The 17,186-nt window shown below is 36.1% G+C and overlaps 1 protein-coding gene across 1 annotated transcript; it reads left to right on the plus strand.

Moving 5' to 3' along the window:
* The first annotated feature begins 1,087 nt into the window (after positions 1-1,087).
* LOC149801995 (heme-binding protein 2-like) lies at positions 1,088-12,520 on the plus strand. Its single transcript, XM_089954375.1, has 4 exons — positions 1,088-1,459; positions 9,679-9,814; positions 10,763-10,949; positions 12,031-12,520. Exons 1-4 carry the CDS (start codon positions 1,199-1,201, stop codon positions 12,221-12,223), a joined length of 777 nt encoding a protein of 258 aa, XP_089810501.1. The 5' UTR covers positions 1,088-1,198; the 3' UTR covers positions 12,224-12,520.
* The last annotated feature ends 4,666 nt before the right edge of the window (positions 12,521-17,186 follow it).

Consider the following 17,186-nt stretch of genomic DNA (forward strand, 5'->3'; position numbering starts at 1 on the left):
TCTTATGTGTGACATATTTGTATACTCATTGAAATCATAACATGAAATAAAATTAAACTTTATTTTAAAAATAATGACAAGACGCACCGATCATAATACATTAAGTTCTAAGTCTGAGGAGAATATATTATAGGTGTGCGAGAGACAGACAGGCAGACGAAGACGGATAGAGAACTCACCTGGGGTTCAAGGTGAGTGCGTTTAACGCCGTAAACCTCATTTAAGGTACAAAGACAGTAGGTTCATCGATGTAAACAAGTGTATTTAGCCAGCTACACGTGTTCAAACTCGCCATAACAAGGAAACATTTGCGATTCAGCCAATGAAACACGGTAGCTTGAAGGAAGAGGAAGTTAAATGTATAATAAATTTGACGAATCCTGATATGTATATATCGGCACGTATCACTTTTTACGAAATTTTATGTAGCTGGAACGAAATACATTAAAGTCTCCCGTTCACCCATATTTGGCGGACTTCTGTTCTTATTGACAGACTGTCATATTTGACGATATATAAGCAAATAAAACTAGTCTAACCCTATTTCATCGTTGAACTTGGACTAAATTGGCTTGTCAAGGTAACTTGCCTAATCTTGCTATGGTTTACATGAATCCCGTTAGAACAGAGAACAAAATACACTTTGGAATTAGGCAACGTTTTGATAAAATGGCAGCAGTTTAAAAAAACGTCCATTGTCAATTTCTTTTTCAGCACATTGAATAGTTCGTATATTCAAGTGAGCTTGATAGAAAACCCAGAACATTCTCGGATCGCTTGCTTGAAGGCATATTGTAAAACGATTTACGTGTGAAAATCGCACACATCACATCTTCAATATCATTCTCTGATTACTGGAATTGTTGTGTTGTTATGGCTGTACCATGAAAAGAAATGACATCGCTGCACAACCGATTAATCATGAATTTACTAGCCTCTGTTTGAATTTACTAGCCTCTGTTTGAATTCTTTGTTAGATCGACATTGGTTAATATATGCCAAATACTTCGGTGGCGTTGTTTTTTTTAACATTAGCTGAATAGGTGTTTTGTATCGTTGTTGTCACCTTTATCGCTATTGTTGTAATCGTAATTGTTAATATTAATGAATCCGTGGTACAACAGGATCAGTAGCGGATTTTGTATCAGCTTTCTTACTGTTTAACAGTTCTTGAATTCTGCAGATACAAAAACAGTTGATGATATCATTCGCAATTTTAACTAATGTTTTTACAGAAATAGTGATGGTGCCAGTCTTGTTTCTGCTTGGAGTAGTACTTGGCTCGCAGGCCAGAGAACTCGGACCCAATTTGGAAAGCTTTTCTCCGCTAACATATGCTCACGATTACCAACATGCGGAAAAGTTCAGAACCAAATTGATTCGCTTGTACCGCTGGCATAAACCGGAATTTTGCCATGAATACAAATGTCCTGAATACGAAGTGCTGGAAGAACACGAGGTAAGCCATGTTCGTTACACCCGTAACTGTGATTGACGGATCTGTAACTTGGACGTAATGTCTGGGAAATATTAATCTATTGCAAATTCCATTAGACAGTCTGCCAATACGACAGCTAGTTAGGGTTAAGACGTTATATAATTGCAACCAAACTGAATGTAGCGTGCGGGTCTAAGTTAGAAAATAGGAACTATACTAATAAAATTATGTCAAAGTTGATAGACGAGCTTAGAACTTAAAATAATGAGGCAAAAGATATTTTAGAAGCACAAAATAAATTATTTTGATAAGTTAATTGATGAAACTTATGGTTTGGCGGAGAGAGAAATTAAGATAAATAAGGACCAAATGAATATATGATAAAGCTTGAAAGAGAAATTACTTATCAAGACTTTGCAAACATGCTTAAATATATGCAAAATGATAAAAGTCCAGGTTAGGATACAGTGGTGTAGCAATTTATTTTTCCCCATCTCTGCAAAACTTAATTTTGAATACCCCCCCCCCAAAAAAAATGGTGGTTGATGAGAATTTTGGGCTCTCACTGCGCCTGGCCTCACACCCCACCCCACCCACCCTTGCAGTTTTGGGGGTAGCTTTCACGGTTGCTAAACCACTGTTTGGATGGATTTCCTGTAGCTTTGTCTTACTTTTGGGGAAAGACGTATGGTATTTATGTTTACATCAATAAATTATGGATCAGAACAAGTATATCACCTACCCCCGCTAAAAAAAATGCAAAAAGTATATGATTATTAAAGAATTGTCGACCAGTATCATTATTGTGTGTAATTTGCTTAATGGTTTATGACTGTATTTGCAAATATAATAAAGTGTATTGACCGTTTTAACGCATAAAGACTAGAGGAATTTATTTCTGGTAGGTTTATTTGAATCAAGAAAGCATTTTATCCTCCGTCTAATTTTGTTCATAGATTTTGTAAAAGCATTTGATATAATTTCCTGGAAATCTATAGATAAAACATTCAGACACATTAATTATGGGATTTCAATACTAAAATGGATTAAACTATTTTGTAATGGATCAAAGTCGCTTGTATTGCAAAATGGATATGTAATTCAAATGGATATGTAATTCTTTTTTTATTAACAACGAGGTTGTGGACAAGGAGATCAAATTTCTCAATACATGTTTATTTTGTGTGTTGAGGTTCTTGAGAAAATAATAAGAAACAATAAAGTAATTAAAGAAATTATCATTTATAGAACTGAAAATAAATTAAGCCGATATGATAGATATTTTTAGATGACAGCGAAATATCTTTTAGAGGTGCATTAGAGGTATTATAATAAAAAAAAAACTAAGATCAATATTGAAAAGACGGGTATTTTGAATTGGGACTTATGAATAACAAATGAAAGATTGTGTCCTGGGTTTTATTTAGAGTGGAATCAAGGATCTAATGGTAGTATCTTTGGCACCATAGCGACAATGAAAATCCCAGTCAAAAAGTTGATGGGCACGTCTGGTGATAAGGTTTTTACGGACCCCCTGGGCTTGTCTGCCGACAAGGGGAATTTAACATGGGGAATATTGTGACAAGGGAAAGTGGAGTTGTTGTACAGGGACAATAGGAATAGAACAGGTGAGGTAACGTCACGGTACTAAAGATTGGTAACAGTGTAGCACGGGCTGACCTGAATAAGCGTTACTCTAGGGAGAGACAAATACAGGAGAGATATGGACATACATACATACATACATACATACATACATACATACATACATACACACACACAGACAGACAGACAGACAGACAGACACACACACACACACACACATACATACATACATACATACATACATACATACATACATACATACATACATACATACATACATTGATGAACATCAATCTATCATACGTTAACTATAAAATTGACTTTAAAAAAATTAGGCAAGAAAGCAAATCTTTTTGAGGCATATGAGTGACCCTGAAAAGGGCTTTTGGTTTTTATGTTAACATCAGTTAACATAGAGGGCATCGCATAGGTCTTTTCCTCTTCCTCAAACTTCCTTGTCTCTCCACATAAATTCTTCTTTTCCAAATGCTCGTATTGGTGATCCGGATGATTGTCCATGATGATTTCACATACTTGGGTAAGTCCGTACGGAACATTATCGACGGTACGAGAGTAGATGATTCAACATTAGTCCACATCTTGTGACAAGAACAGGTGAAGGGAATGAAATGAACTGCGGTTAATGATAGTGGAAGAGCGGATCAAAACGAATTGAGTTTTTTCACCCATCCTAACACACCTAATAAAATTCAGTCACAGTGTGGAGTCTGTCTTCCAATTCGAAGAGAGCTGACTTTGACGTCACATTCCCTACATGGATACGCTAGCGTCTGTGCGCAGTGAATCAATGATACAAAGTTTTCAAACATGGCGGAAATTAAGAAGACGATTAATTTGGGTGCTCCGGTAGTGGAGACGAGAAGCGATGGCATAGCAGCGGTTATCAAAGTCAACACAGTCTTACTTCCAGATGAGACCGATTTTAATTGGGAATTAGTCGATTTTCTTTTTCTTCGCAAGACTTTTTTCCGGTACCATGACCTTCGCCACCTTCTCCTTCTTTACCACAAGATGAGGATTTTAAACAGAGACAGAAAGAAGAAATTTTTACAACAGCAGAAATAAGCAGAACAAGCTCTTCTCCTTCAACAGCAACAGCGAGAAGAAGAGGCAAGAAGAAAACAACAGGAAGAAGCAACAGAGAAGAAACAAGGTCTACGAGAGAAGGCAGACAGTGAAAGTCAAACGGTGACGGTACTCTTAGATATTCTGGCAGAGTTAAAAAGTCTGAAACAAATTTATCAGACTCCTTTTCTACCACCCAAGAGAAAAAGACCTTCCCAAGCCAAACAGCCCAACCCTATGGCTACATCTGAGATACCAGCCCTAGTGACTTCTACCAAATCATTGACAGGAGCAAATCCAGAAGCAGGCCTTGGCTGTGGCAAAGGCTTAAGGCAGTTAAAGCTGATTACGTCCCGTTTCTGAATTTGTTTTTTAAGAACATCTAAAGGTCCTTTTCAGTGCCACCCACTTCTCTCGAAAAGTAATAGCATTCATTTTGCCAAAATCAATTAAAACTCAAAATCCCTTTTTTCCCCATGATGTACGTGTGTGAATGCGTGAGTGTAGATCCATATTCTAAAGAATCAAAACCAAGAGACGCTTACGTTTTCTGTCTGTTCTATTCTGGTAAAAATTTTACAATCCAATTCGCAACACAACACTTTAAAAAGTTCATAGACTTTTTCTGTGTCTTTGTTCACTCTCTCTGCTTTTGAATGTCTTCACTTTCACAATATTTTCCTCCTCTTCTTCCTCACTTTCTCTTCGTCTTCTTTTCTTATCTTTTTTGTCTTTCTGGACGTGTCTGGGTTCTTCATTTTGGGATGAAACCAATTCTTCATGTTCCGATCTACTCTTGTTCCTGTTTTAGCATTCCGAAGACCTACGTCCTTTCATTTGACAATGATATCCTTTCATTTGACAATGATAACTGTTATCACGACTTTTGTCTCTTCTGAAACCTGTCTTGCTTTTTTGACAGTCTGGATACTACTCTGTATCCCAATGCCCTTTCTTCTTACAGGTATAGCAAGTATCCTGACTTTTTTTCTCAAAGGGAGGGGGAGTACTGTTTGAAGAAAACTTTCGTATGACACCTCGCAAAGCTCTGATCAGAAGTTCGATCTATGTGGGCTCTTCCATCGTTCTGGTCGGTTTGAGAGTGAAATGATTACTGGGATGGAAGACACTGACCATTTATATAGGGAAAACCTGGTTTGACATGGATATATGGACCCACGGCGTTTAAAATGTAGTCATTTGACTTTTTGCAGTCAAGATGAAACAATCGCATCATTTTGTGTAAAAAGGAGAAGAAAGTAAGAGGCATGAACGTGATTTATCGCCTCGCACAGTAGTCTTGGCTCAAATTCATGCCAGTGATTTTGAAGATGCAACAATCCAAAGACAAGTTTTGCATCACCGATGGAAAACTCTTTGTAGTCTATTGTGTCAACGGTGCTGTCATTGCCAGTTTGAGCTTACAACAAGGAGACAAAAAATTGTGAACCATTTGATTGAGCAATTATATCGGCTGCCTTCTTTCCAATCCTTCCTTGAAATATTCCTCGAACGGGAACAACGGCCTTAGGACTGCACTGCCAATCATCTTTGAAATACTCCTCTGGCTTCGAATGACCCCTCGGACAGCAGCAGAACTCTGGAATTATGAACAACAACAACCAATTTTAATTGACGCTACCTAGTGACAGTTCCATGAAGGTGTTTCCCAACAACACTTTGTGCTGTTTCGCGGCCAGATTACCTCAGGCCATCCAATTGGATCACGAAACCCATTGGGAAGTGGCTTTGGTGGAAATGATTTACCCTACACAAATTCAAAACGTCACTGAAACCCAAAACACGTTTCACGTTGAAATCCAGAACGAACAATTGCAACAAGAGATGAATAAAATCAAGTCTTCAGGTATAATAAATCCAACAAAAAACAATCCATCATTAAGCATCTACACTGTGAAAATTTCGTCAGTCTATTATTTTAGCGGTCAACACATGGTGGACACAATTGCTGACAGGATCGAGGACACGTTTGGCAAAGCCCTGAACAGAGCCAAAGAAAGTGTTAAGATTGAGTACCATAAAGTGGCTTTTCGGATATCGAAACGTTGTCCATTACTTTTAATGGTAGTCTGTTAGAAATTTTGAGTTGACATCGAGATATGGTAGCACAGAATTTGAGCCTGAAGATCAACAGCAATATGGACTTTTACAGGGTTTTTGGATCCCCGGTAGAACTGAACCAAGGACTGAATTTGATCTTTGTGTACTCCGATGTGGTGGAGTACAACGTGGTGGGACACACATACGTACCGTTACTGCGTGTCATTCCTTTCAAAGTGGATTCTGCCACGGTCACTGACGAGGAAGGTGGAAACACCTATCACGTTAACCGCAAATTTGAACAGCCTCATTATTTGCCTGTCAGTAAGACATATTTCGACACTGTCAACGTCGCTGTAAAAGGAGATCTGGGACAAAATATTCCATTCTCCAATGGGAAAGTCACGGTGAAACTCCATTTTCGAAAACGATTGTCTAACGACTCTTAAGTCATATATCCTGTGTACTGAGGAGTCGCTCGACAGTCAGGAAATCGGCCTTTCGCTCGGTAGCCCCCGTTTTGAAACCGATGGTGTAATTTCGACTATATTCCAAGTGCAATTTCATCCTCCTTACTGCACTCAAAATGAAATAAATATTATATTCCATAGCGTCGTTTTGATAATTGCAATTGAAAGGCTTTATACTTTTCCCACATCATGATTTCAATCATTAAATGACAGAACAGAAACACGTGCAGATATCAGCACGCTGCTCCCTTGCTGCTAACTTCCGATGTACTTGATGTAGAATTGGCAGAGATAAATCCAGTCCATAATCACGAAGTTTCGTAGAATCGACAAAAATACCAAAATCTATTCGTTCCAGATCAAATGGAAAAGTTATTGCAATGTGTATTCATTCACAATATGACTCCAAATTTCAATTTAAAGTAGACCAAAACGCCATTTTCTTTCGAAAGTTATGTCTAGCGCGCGATTAAGTTCAAATTTATCTTAGCGGAGTTATGTGTGCATTAATAATTTTGTTGTGTAATGATGAATCTGCGCTTATGTATTTAGTTTGGAGTATGGCATAAGTAGTGAAGGGGGCATATTCAGTTACTTTGTTTCTTTCTAGTGTATTTATGTCTATATAATTAAGGCTTAGGTAGAATAAGAAAATGAGCATATAATAAAACGGTTACTGCATTTGTATGGGAAAATATGAACACGTTTCTCGGATGGATATACTGCAATCCAAGGGTCGTGCAGTATTTCCATTAGAACAACTTGTTCATATTTTCCCATACAAATGCAGTAACCTATATATATTACATACAGCAGCATAACTATTCAAACAACATTTATGTATAGACTAATATGTTTACAGTTTTGAATGCATTTTTATAATAAAATTAGTAGTATAGGCACGTATCATTTGTAAAATATGCTGAAAGTAGTTATGTATGACAAATGTGGTCCTCCGATCAGCATGTAATGATGCAAATTCTGTAGGAAAAATGTAGTTTACGAAAAGAAGATAAAGATGCGAGTCCTGTAGGCGACATATAGTTCGACGATAAAAAAAGAAAATCATGCTAGTTCTGTAGGAAACATATGGTTCTACGATATAAAAAAAATACTGTTGCGTGGATCTGTGGGATAAATATAGTTCTACGTTAAAAAGCAATTTACTGAAATTCATTATGAAGTGATTTCCTTGACGTAGGTTTTCATACCGTATAATGTTAGATAAATAATAATGGAGCTGGGTACCGCGAAAAGATTTGTTCTGTTTTCATCTGTTAGTTTTCTACTTCAATAGCAACAAGAATATAAAATGTAAATAAACATACAAGTCACAGCGTCTGTCCAATAATGAAGAAGTCTCAATAACAATATTGTAACAAGATAGAATTCTTCGAAATTTGCGTCACAGTCAAAACATCTGTTGTTCTCTGTGATACGTATGCATTCATGTTATAAATGTTTGTCAGTTTTATCCTCAGAGTTGCTAAACAAATTCGATTAATCTGTAATACTAATAGACAAATTGTAAGTCCCTCCACCTAAACAAGAACCTAAAAGATATAATTCCGAAGACTATATTTTTGAAACTCTGAAGCTAAAATGGATGTTTGCTAAGTTTGATATTTGGGATGATTTTCATTGTGGAATGTCTCTTGGGAATTATAAACGGGGTAGAGTTTTCTACAAACGTGGGCCATTTCTGACCATGCCTTGAATATTGGCGTCATTTGAAAAGTCTTTTTTTTATACTTTGTATGGTTTTTTTTAGTTTCAATACAAGATTTTAGGTGCCTCTCTCTCTCTCTCTCCCTCTCTCTTGTTTGATGTCACTTTGCACACCTTCTTCATATGAGAAGTTATTGTCAAACATTATGTCGAAAATATTGTTGTCGGTCTGAACTAACTTTAATTTCTCGGCCTAGATACAGCGAAATGCACATAAACTGCTCGTGGCTTCTTATGGTAGTTCTCCCATTATCCACAGCGACAAAAGGGGCCATTTTCACCAAATATATATATCGATTTCATAAAAATACAAACGTTTATTGTCATTTTTTAATAATGTAAAATGTATAGCAACAAATCATTTCAGATATGTTATAAGTGCACTATTATTTAATATTTCAAGATGTAGAAATAATTTCAGGCTGGTGTCCGTTACGGAAATGTTAGGTGTACGATACGGAATCAGGCTGAACATGCGTATTGAATGCCAGATCAGCCATGTAAGATTAAATGGGTTTGTAGTCAAATAATATAATGTTAATTTTTGACCGATACAACCATTTTGTAAAAAGAAAGTTAATTTGTTTAACTATTTTGTTATGAATAATGAAAACACAATTTAATATCATTTAAGTCGTAATAAGAAACTACCGACGCACAGGTACAGTGTGAAAAAGTACCTTGATAAGTACAACTGGAAAAAAATACCGCGGTAAACCGATAAAATTGGCGTCATGGGGGGGGGGGGTAAGGGCCGCACCGGGTGACACCATCAGAGGGGGTGACACCAAAATGACTGTCTATAAAAAAAAATGTGCAGGAAGAAGGTCCGCGGAGGTGAACCATGAGTTACCGCAGATGACTGTCTATACACAATTTTAATTTTTGTGCAGGAAGGTGGGGCCATGGGGATGATACCATGAGTTACCGCACATGACTGTCTATAAAAGTTTTGAATTTTTGTTCAGGAAGGTGGTCCATTGGGGTGACACCAACCCTTGTGACGCCACTGACCGATAATACCACCTCTACAAAATAAGTACAAATATTCGCAGACAGAAAACAGATATAATTGAACACATGTTTGGGTCAAAGTCGATAAGAACTTACAAACTCAACCTTTCCAGCATCTGCAGCTTGAAAGTTAATCTGGCAAGGATGACTATGAAATGGCATTGAAATGCCACGCACGCATAGTGCCCCTATGTTGCCAATTGACTTCACACATGGTCATTAATCTAGATGTCCATAGTGTGTTCTCTTGTTTTAGTTATGTCCTCCATTTCGCAGGATTATGAATTACGCAGATATCAGCCGTCGGTGTGGGTGTCAAACTCCAGGCTGCACAGTGGTTGGCTGAATGAGGAGGAAAGAAGGATGCAGTTCATGGCACTCTTCCGGTACATCTCAGGAAATAACAACCAACGTAAGAGTATCTGCATTTCTGCATTTGTACAAACCAATTAAAGGAAAATTATTTTTTTTAAAACCTAAAATGAATTGACTCTCGTTTGTCTGTCTCTTCCCATTTGGAATAATGGGAATAGTTTTGGTGTCAGTTTAATTTGACGGCAGCGCATGCTATTATATGTATCACATTACAAACTTAAACAGAACTAAAATACTCATGACAAAGCATAACACATGCAGTATTCTTCAAACCTATTTTCAAGCAGAAGTATTTTACAGTGGTTTGGTAAATATGTAGACAAACATATTTGCAGTAATTTGAGAAACTTGTGTACGTATAAAGTAGCGTTTTCCGGTACACCAGTACAGTAGTAGCTATATGGTATTAAATAAATGGTTAAGGTTGTTTGTTTTTTTTTTTAAAACGGTTACAAAAATGAAGAAATGAACAAAACCTTTAGGAATATACAGCCTTTCAAATAAATGTGAACATGAAGTACAACGAGATGAAATATAAAATGTAAACGTGTTAAATTCTCTAAAATGTATATATAACAAAAGATGTGTGTAACACATGCAGTATTCTTCAAACCTATTTTCAGTTTGTTATCTGAACTAAATTACCTCACAAAGTCCAAGAGTTTCTCGTTTGGTACATCATCAGACTGTTTCTTGCTAGAGATCACATAAAAATAATTTTATCTCCGAGATAAAGAAAGCTGCGTGTAACCTGAAGATTGGATATCGCAGCGGTAAAGCGCATGCTTTGCGCTCCTGCAGTGCTAGATTCAAGTACGTGCAAGTGTGATTGCCCATAAGATCGATGGTTACCCAGCTTTTAAATTTCCCTATTTTAATGACCATCTTAAAACCAGCATCATATCCATCGAGTGTACCATTTATATGTTGTGCAACCAAGAAAAAATGGTGTTTTGAAATTGACAGTATCATTGCTCTTTTTCAGATGCCCGTATTCCAATGACGCTTCCGGTCTTGACTCGTATGGAGCACAAGCCCGTTCTTGGAAATAGCTGCCAGTGTAACTGGACGATGTTTTTCATGCTTCCAAATGAGTACCAGCTCAATCCGCCCAAACCCCAAGACCCTGACGTCCGCATTTCTACCCTACCGGCCATAAATGTTTACGTCAGGTATCGTAGAAGTAGTCTCATCCTGGTCGTGTTATCTGCAAGATTACTATGCGCCTAACCTGTCTTAGGCCTCCAACTCTAGGAAATAAAAGTGCCCTTTGTAGAAAGGTGCATGCCTAAAAGAATTTTGTTTGCGGAACCATGGAAATCTGGCCGTTTAATAATTTCAGATAAGTTCTTATAATATATACCAGTACAATTGACAGCTCGTATGTTAACGTTGAATTTGTCTGTTAGGTGAGGGAATCAGGGTATCTGGTTTATTTAAATTGAGATCACCTTACTTTGCACAGCGATCGGATACGGGACTACAGAGACTCAAAGTTAGCGCATTACCACTGCACTTTCCAACTTTGACCTCTACGCGGTCATATTCTAGCTTCAGAGTTAACTGAGGAAATAATTCAAATTCGATTTACGTTTGAATTAAAGAACAAAGTGTATTTCTTGTTTCACTGCCCGAGTTCCGTGTGAACAGAACGTAATATTGAAGAAACTCATTTCTCATTCCAAATGGCGGTGTGTGGGGTGTGTGGAGTGTGTGGGGTGTGTGGGGTGCCTGGGGTGCCTGGGGTGTGTGGATGAGGGCTGTCATACAGTCTCACCATGCTACAAAGGTGCTAACACATTTTTAAGCGCCTCATTTTCGTTTCTTCTAATCTCCAACTTTCCTTATTCTGTATACTAGTGATAACATTGAAACCAGATCCGGTGACTAATGTTTGTTATTGTAATAGTGTTACAACAAATTAAGAAAAGACCCATGTCTTCCACTAGATGACTGTTAAAAGACCATATAAAACAATATAAGAACGAAGTAACTGTGTAAATTGTTTTGTTGTTGCTATTAGTCTACGAGAACTAAGTTTATATGAAAATTGCATAAAATTTAAAGTGATAATATGCTTTGCAGGGTCTCTGGATATTAGTAACCAGCTGGATCTAATATTTGCCAATTTCTTTTCAAACCTAACTTCATCGTCTTAAAACCGGAAACCTCTTCAGTGTAAATTATTTAAATATTTTATGCATAAGTAGGCTTTAGGTTATTGATTTATTTCGTTTGATTCTTTATTTCAAGGTCATTTAGCGGCTTGGCTACCTCAAAGGATTACAAGAAGCAGCTTGGAGAGTTGAGTCGCGCTATCGGCAGCTACCGGAAGTACTCACAGAAGGAGTACTTCACTGCAGAATATGATGCTCCTTTTATCAGACATAACCGTCATAATGAAGTATGGTTCCTTGCCAGCGAACAGTCCTATCCTGAATTATAACTAAACATAATTACATGCATACTAAAAACTATATCGAAATAATCCTATTGGATCCAACATTCATATTGCATTTTAATATTTTGTAATTATTTATCGGAGTTTCGACTCAATACCTAAACGTTCTTGTAAGAGCTTAAGCAAGGTTTGGTTCATTGTTCTTGACGAAAAAATGCGTATCTGTTTGTATGTATATGATGTCTTTAAAACGAGTACCTGCTGTACGTGTATGATGTTTTCAAGACATTTTTATTATTATTATTATTATTATTGGATTGTAAATAAAAAGGCTGAAGAAAACATGTTTGAAATTAGTTTTTGAATTCAAACGTATAGATAAATAGCAACAATCTCTGTCAGTCTGTCTTCACTTGACGGGAAATACAAATGTTCCTTCTTAACTCCTATATCTGGGTCGCGAATGTTTATCTATAATTAGATTTGTTGTTTCGCTATTTGCATAAGTTTGAAAGAGACCAACTAAACGCTGTAATACGGTGTTCTATGAGTATGTTGACAAGCCTTAGGACTGTACTGCCAATCAATATAAGCAATTCAAATCAAAATAATTTAGGAAACACAAACACGAGGCACTATAATTTCGAAAATTTTGGAACTTTGATAAATGTCAATCTTTTAATAAGACATGGGTGACAACTCTAGTTTATAAGCTCAGTTCGTTGCAAATGATAAATGATACGGACATTGAAAACTAAAGAAAGAAACTGGGAAAGATAGTGACGGTTTATCAGGTTCAATAAAGTAACGTGGAATAAAACATCCTAATCATGGTATAACTTTTTTCATAAAATAGCAACGTTTAAACGGGTTATTTCATTTGGAAATAATGGAAATGTTTCTATTCCAGAAAGTTACTTAATACTTGTTGACATTTTGAGTCCTGTCAGTCATTGACAATTGTATAAGTACTTAAATTAGACTGGATGTAATTTAATATAGACAATTATATTAGGAAAATTAGACTGGATGTAATTTAATATAGACAATTATATTAGGACTTAAATTAGATTGGATGTAATTTAATATAGACAATTATATTAGGACTTAAATTAGATTGGACGTAATATAGACAATTATATTAGTACTTAAATTAGATTGGACGTAATTTAATATAGACAATTATACTAGTACTTAAATTATACTGGATGTAATTTAATATAGACATTCATATTAGTACTTAAATTATACTGGATGTAATGTAATATAGACATTTATATTAGTACTTAAACTGCATTGGGTGTAATTTAATATACACAGTCACGTAATTTTATTTAAGAAAATTAGAACTAGTCTTTTTGGTCCCAAATAGTGGTACGGACATGCTATTTATAAAGTCTCCAGTTTTCCATCACATTCGTAATATACCAACCTATAAAACTTTTAATAAACAACCTATAATTTTACACATTTTCTTCCATCATTAGGATGATCGACGCTTGAAAGTCGGTAATATCTTTCTATCTGAGACCTGTTAACCTATGTATTTATAAAAATTAATTGCGTTGGTTAGTATCTCGTAATACTTCACTGGTGAAATTATAGAAACAGGACAGCACAGGCAACTGAAGTTTTCGTTTTTCTTTCAATTATATCGACCAACCTTAAAAAATTAAATGAATATACATGAAAATAGAAGAGAATTCGACTTACGTACCTATCTATCAGCAATGTACCAACAAGCAAAGGAACTAAATAATTTTATCTCTTGTCTACATCCTCCCTCTCCCTCACTCCAATTTCCGCTTCAGCATCCATCTATCCACCGAAAACACCTCAGAGTTGCTATACTAAAATTATCTGTGTGTTACTGAATTGCATTAGAGTATATTAACTCTGCGTGATACAGTTTTGAATGGTTAATCAGTTATTCCAACGCTTATTTAGATTACTATTTAAACCTATGTCTCTTCAGGTAATTGTATTTTTGAACATTAAATTTCACTGTGAGGGACTTAGTCAACTATTGATAGGTTTCTTGATTTTATCTGGTATGCTTTTTAAAGCTAGGCGTCCGCTTAAGATTTTTTTTTATCCAATCAAATCTATAGGACATGATCAAAAAGGAATCCTGTAGTACTTATATATAGATGGCGCTACTTTTCGCGGATACTGTTTGTGTCAATCCATTGATCTGATAGCGTTCATTCTAAGGTTCTCTGTGAAATCTATGTTAAATATTAGTAATAGATTTTCGTGAAAGCTTGCCGTCTTTTAGCTGAACGAATTGGGTGCAGGATCAAAACCCATTGATGTATAGGCCAATACCCATGGTCTTATTGAAGAAGGTATGCGGATAAGCCATTTACTTTATTTCACCAATATTACGAAAAATAAAAAGAGACGGGAGAACTACACCTATCAGACTTGCCGGTAGAAATACCCCTGCAGGCAAATATAAAAATGTTTGAAAAAAAAAAAAACGTTCCGACTAAACGTCATAAATGCTAGAATTGACATATATCCCTATACTCCAATAATAAAAAACGGGATAAGGATTCTGGAAATAGAAAAAGCAGAATTGAAGAATATGAAGCCAATCTTATTTTTACACGGGTTTCCAGTAAAATATTGGTATAGGGGATGCATATATCATCGAAAATGCAGGGTTTGCGGAATGACAGGAAACATGACGAAAAAATGCCCAACGACTTTACAGAAAAAAGAACAAACTTATGTCACAGAAATGATGATTGTCCCCTCCCGAAATAGGAAAAAGGAGGAACAAGATCAACTAAACAGCTATCGAACCCAACAAAGTAAAAAGTATAACAAAAACAGCAGCAACAATAAAAGCAAAAACATACTCCAAAGGCTAAAGGGAAAACATTGGAGCAAAATGGAAAGCAACAACAACACCATTTACAAAAACAGCAACAAGAAAGTGAAGAAAGAGAACAACAACAAAAAGAAGCTAAACAAATTAAAGAAGGTCAGGAACTACAACAATAACAACAACAACACAGAGAGAGAGAGAGAGAGAGAGAGAGAGAGAGAGAGAGAGAGGAGGGAGGGAGGGAGGGGGAGAGAGAGATAAGGGAAACGGAACCCGAAAATAAAAGAAAACCAAGACAAACTTAGGGAGAGATCAGAGATCGAAGACAGTGGAGAGAGAAGAAAGGAAAAAGGAATAATAAGACAGATAAAGCTACTACCATCTACATTACAATGTAAACTTAGAAAAGACAGTCTACGACAGTCGAGAGATCAACTACATTGCTGTATTTTTAATAAAATGAAAAGAGTATGGAGAAGAAAAAAAATACCCCCAATATTTATAATAACAAAATTATTAATAAAGAAAGCAATACCCCTTCCAATTATAAATTAATAAATTATAACACCTTCGGGTAAGAATAACAAATTTTAAAAAAGACATCGGACAATTTTATAACCATAAAAAGGGGGGACACACCCTAACTGGTCTGAAAAGATCAAACAGGGAATAGCCTCCCTACACAAAAAATTGAGTGCCTGATCAAAACCCTTTAATGTATAAACCAATGCCATTGGTATTATTGAAGACGGTATGCGGAGAATCTGTTTACTTTTTTTTAAAGTTAAAAAAGAGTTCCTTTGTTATGTACTCAGTTTTGCATTCTGAAAAAATATAGCCATTGGCATTTTCCACAACTACCAATATAACTTCAGTAATTACGACTTATTGGCAGAAAGAAAACATTGTTTTTGAATAGCTGATGCAGTGTAATTATACTAATTTTACTATACTAGATAACATTAATAATAAAAATATTTACGTTAGGTAAATTGTAAAAGCAATTTTTACGATAGTGACGCAAGATATTCTATTTCCATCCTTCCCCATTTTAAACGGTATCTTTTAGATTTTTTAATGTTTCTTGATATGAATCATTTCGCTGCAATATTGAAAACATATAGATTCGAATAATTTTGATATTTGTTGCAATGTTGTCATATTTTGAAGCAATACGTGTGGACCGGATTGTTTGATTATGAGGCATAGGAGGCACATCTGAAAGTAATTTTGTAACCATAACCACACCAAATTTATCACGTTAGAACCGTATGTTTCAAAACTTCTTTTCTATTCATTCGTTCCAAGCAATTCTAAGATCAAAGTGTCAGATGCTTTCAAGTTTCTGAATGTTGGACGACCTCAGAATGATATAAAATGCCTTTACTCAGTCAACTAAAAAGTTTACATATTTAAAATATGTATATGAAGTACTTGTGGAAAAACAAATGCCGTGAATGGGGCAACTTCTATCATTGACAACTGAGGGTTGCACGCATTCGTGTGTTAGGTGTATATGGTGGCAAGTTATAAAGCGATTTCTTTTTCCGAGATTCCCACTGTCTAGACTTAAGGTAGACTTAAAGAGAATAATCACTAATACGTTCCTTTTGATTCAGGACAAAGTAGCACTAGTTGCAGATTCTTCCAGGAATATTGGTGTACGGAAGGTTGCTGCCAATTGTAGTAAACGTTAGCGGCCTTGGACAACGGCAAGGTGCGTCATGAACAAGTAAATGCATTTTCAAAATAAAAAGAAAGCAAAAAACTTTTAACTTATGAGTAAAGTTTTCAAGTTGAAGAAAGACATGCTTTGTTACTTTGTACATTCTATAAGCAGAGTCAAGTAACAAAGAGAGATAATGTGACTTCGAATATATAATAAAATGCACTGGCTTGATGGCTTTGGTAACTGCCCACTTAAGTCATTGATGTGTGTGTGTGTGTGTGTGTGTGTGTGTGTGTGTGTGACTTGGATTTTTAACGTAGCTTTAACAGTTTTTCAGTCATATCGCTACGATGTCTGCATTGTGGCAGTTTATAGTGATGTCTAACACTGGGGCATCATGCCGCAGACATGTAGCACGATGTCACACCCAGTCACATTATCCTGACACCAGCCAGACCAGTCTTAACACTAACCTCTTAATGCTGAGCGCCAAGCGAGGCACA

The sequence above is a fragment of the Sinohyriopsis cumingii genome, chromosome 4, assembly GCF_028554795.1.
Source record: "Sinohyriopsis cumingii isolate HCF-2022 chromosome 4, ASM2855479v2, whole genome shotgun sequence".
Lineage (NCBI taxonomy): Eukaryota > Metazoa > Mollusca > Bivalvia > Unionida > Unionidae > Sinohyriopsis > Sinohyriopsis cumingii.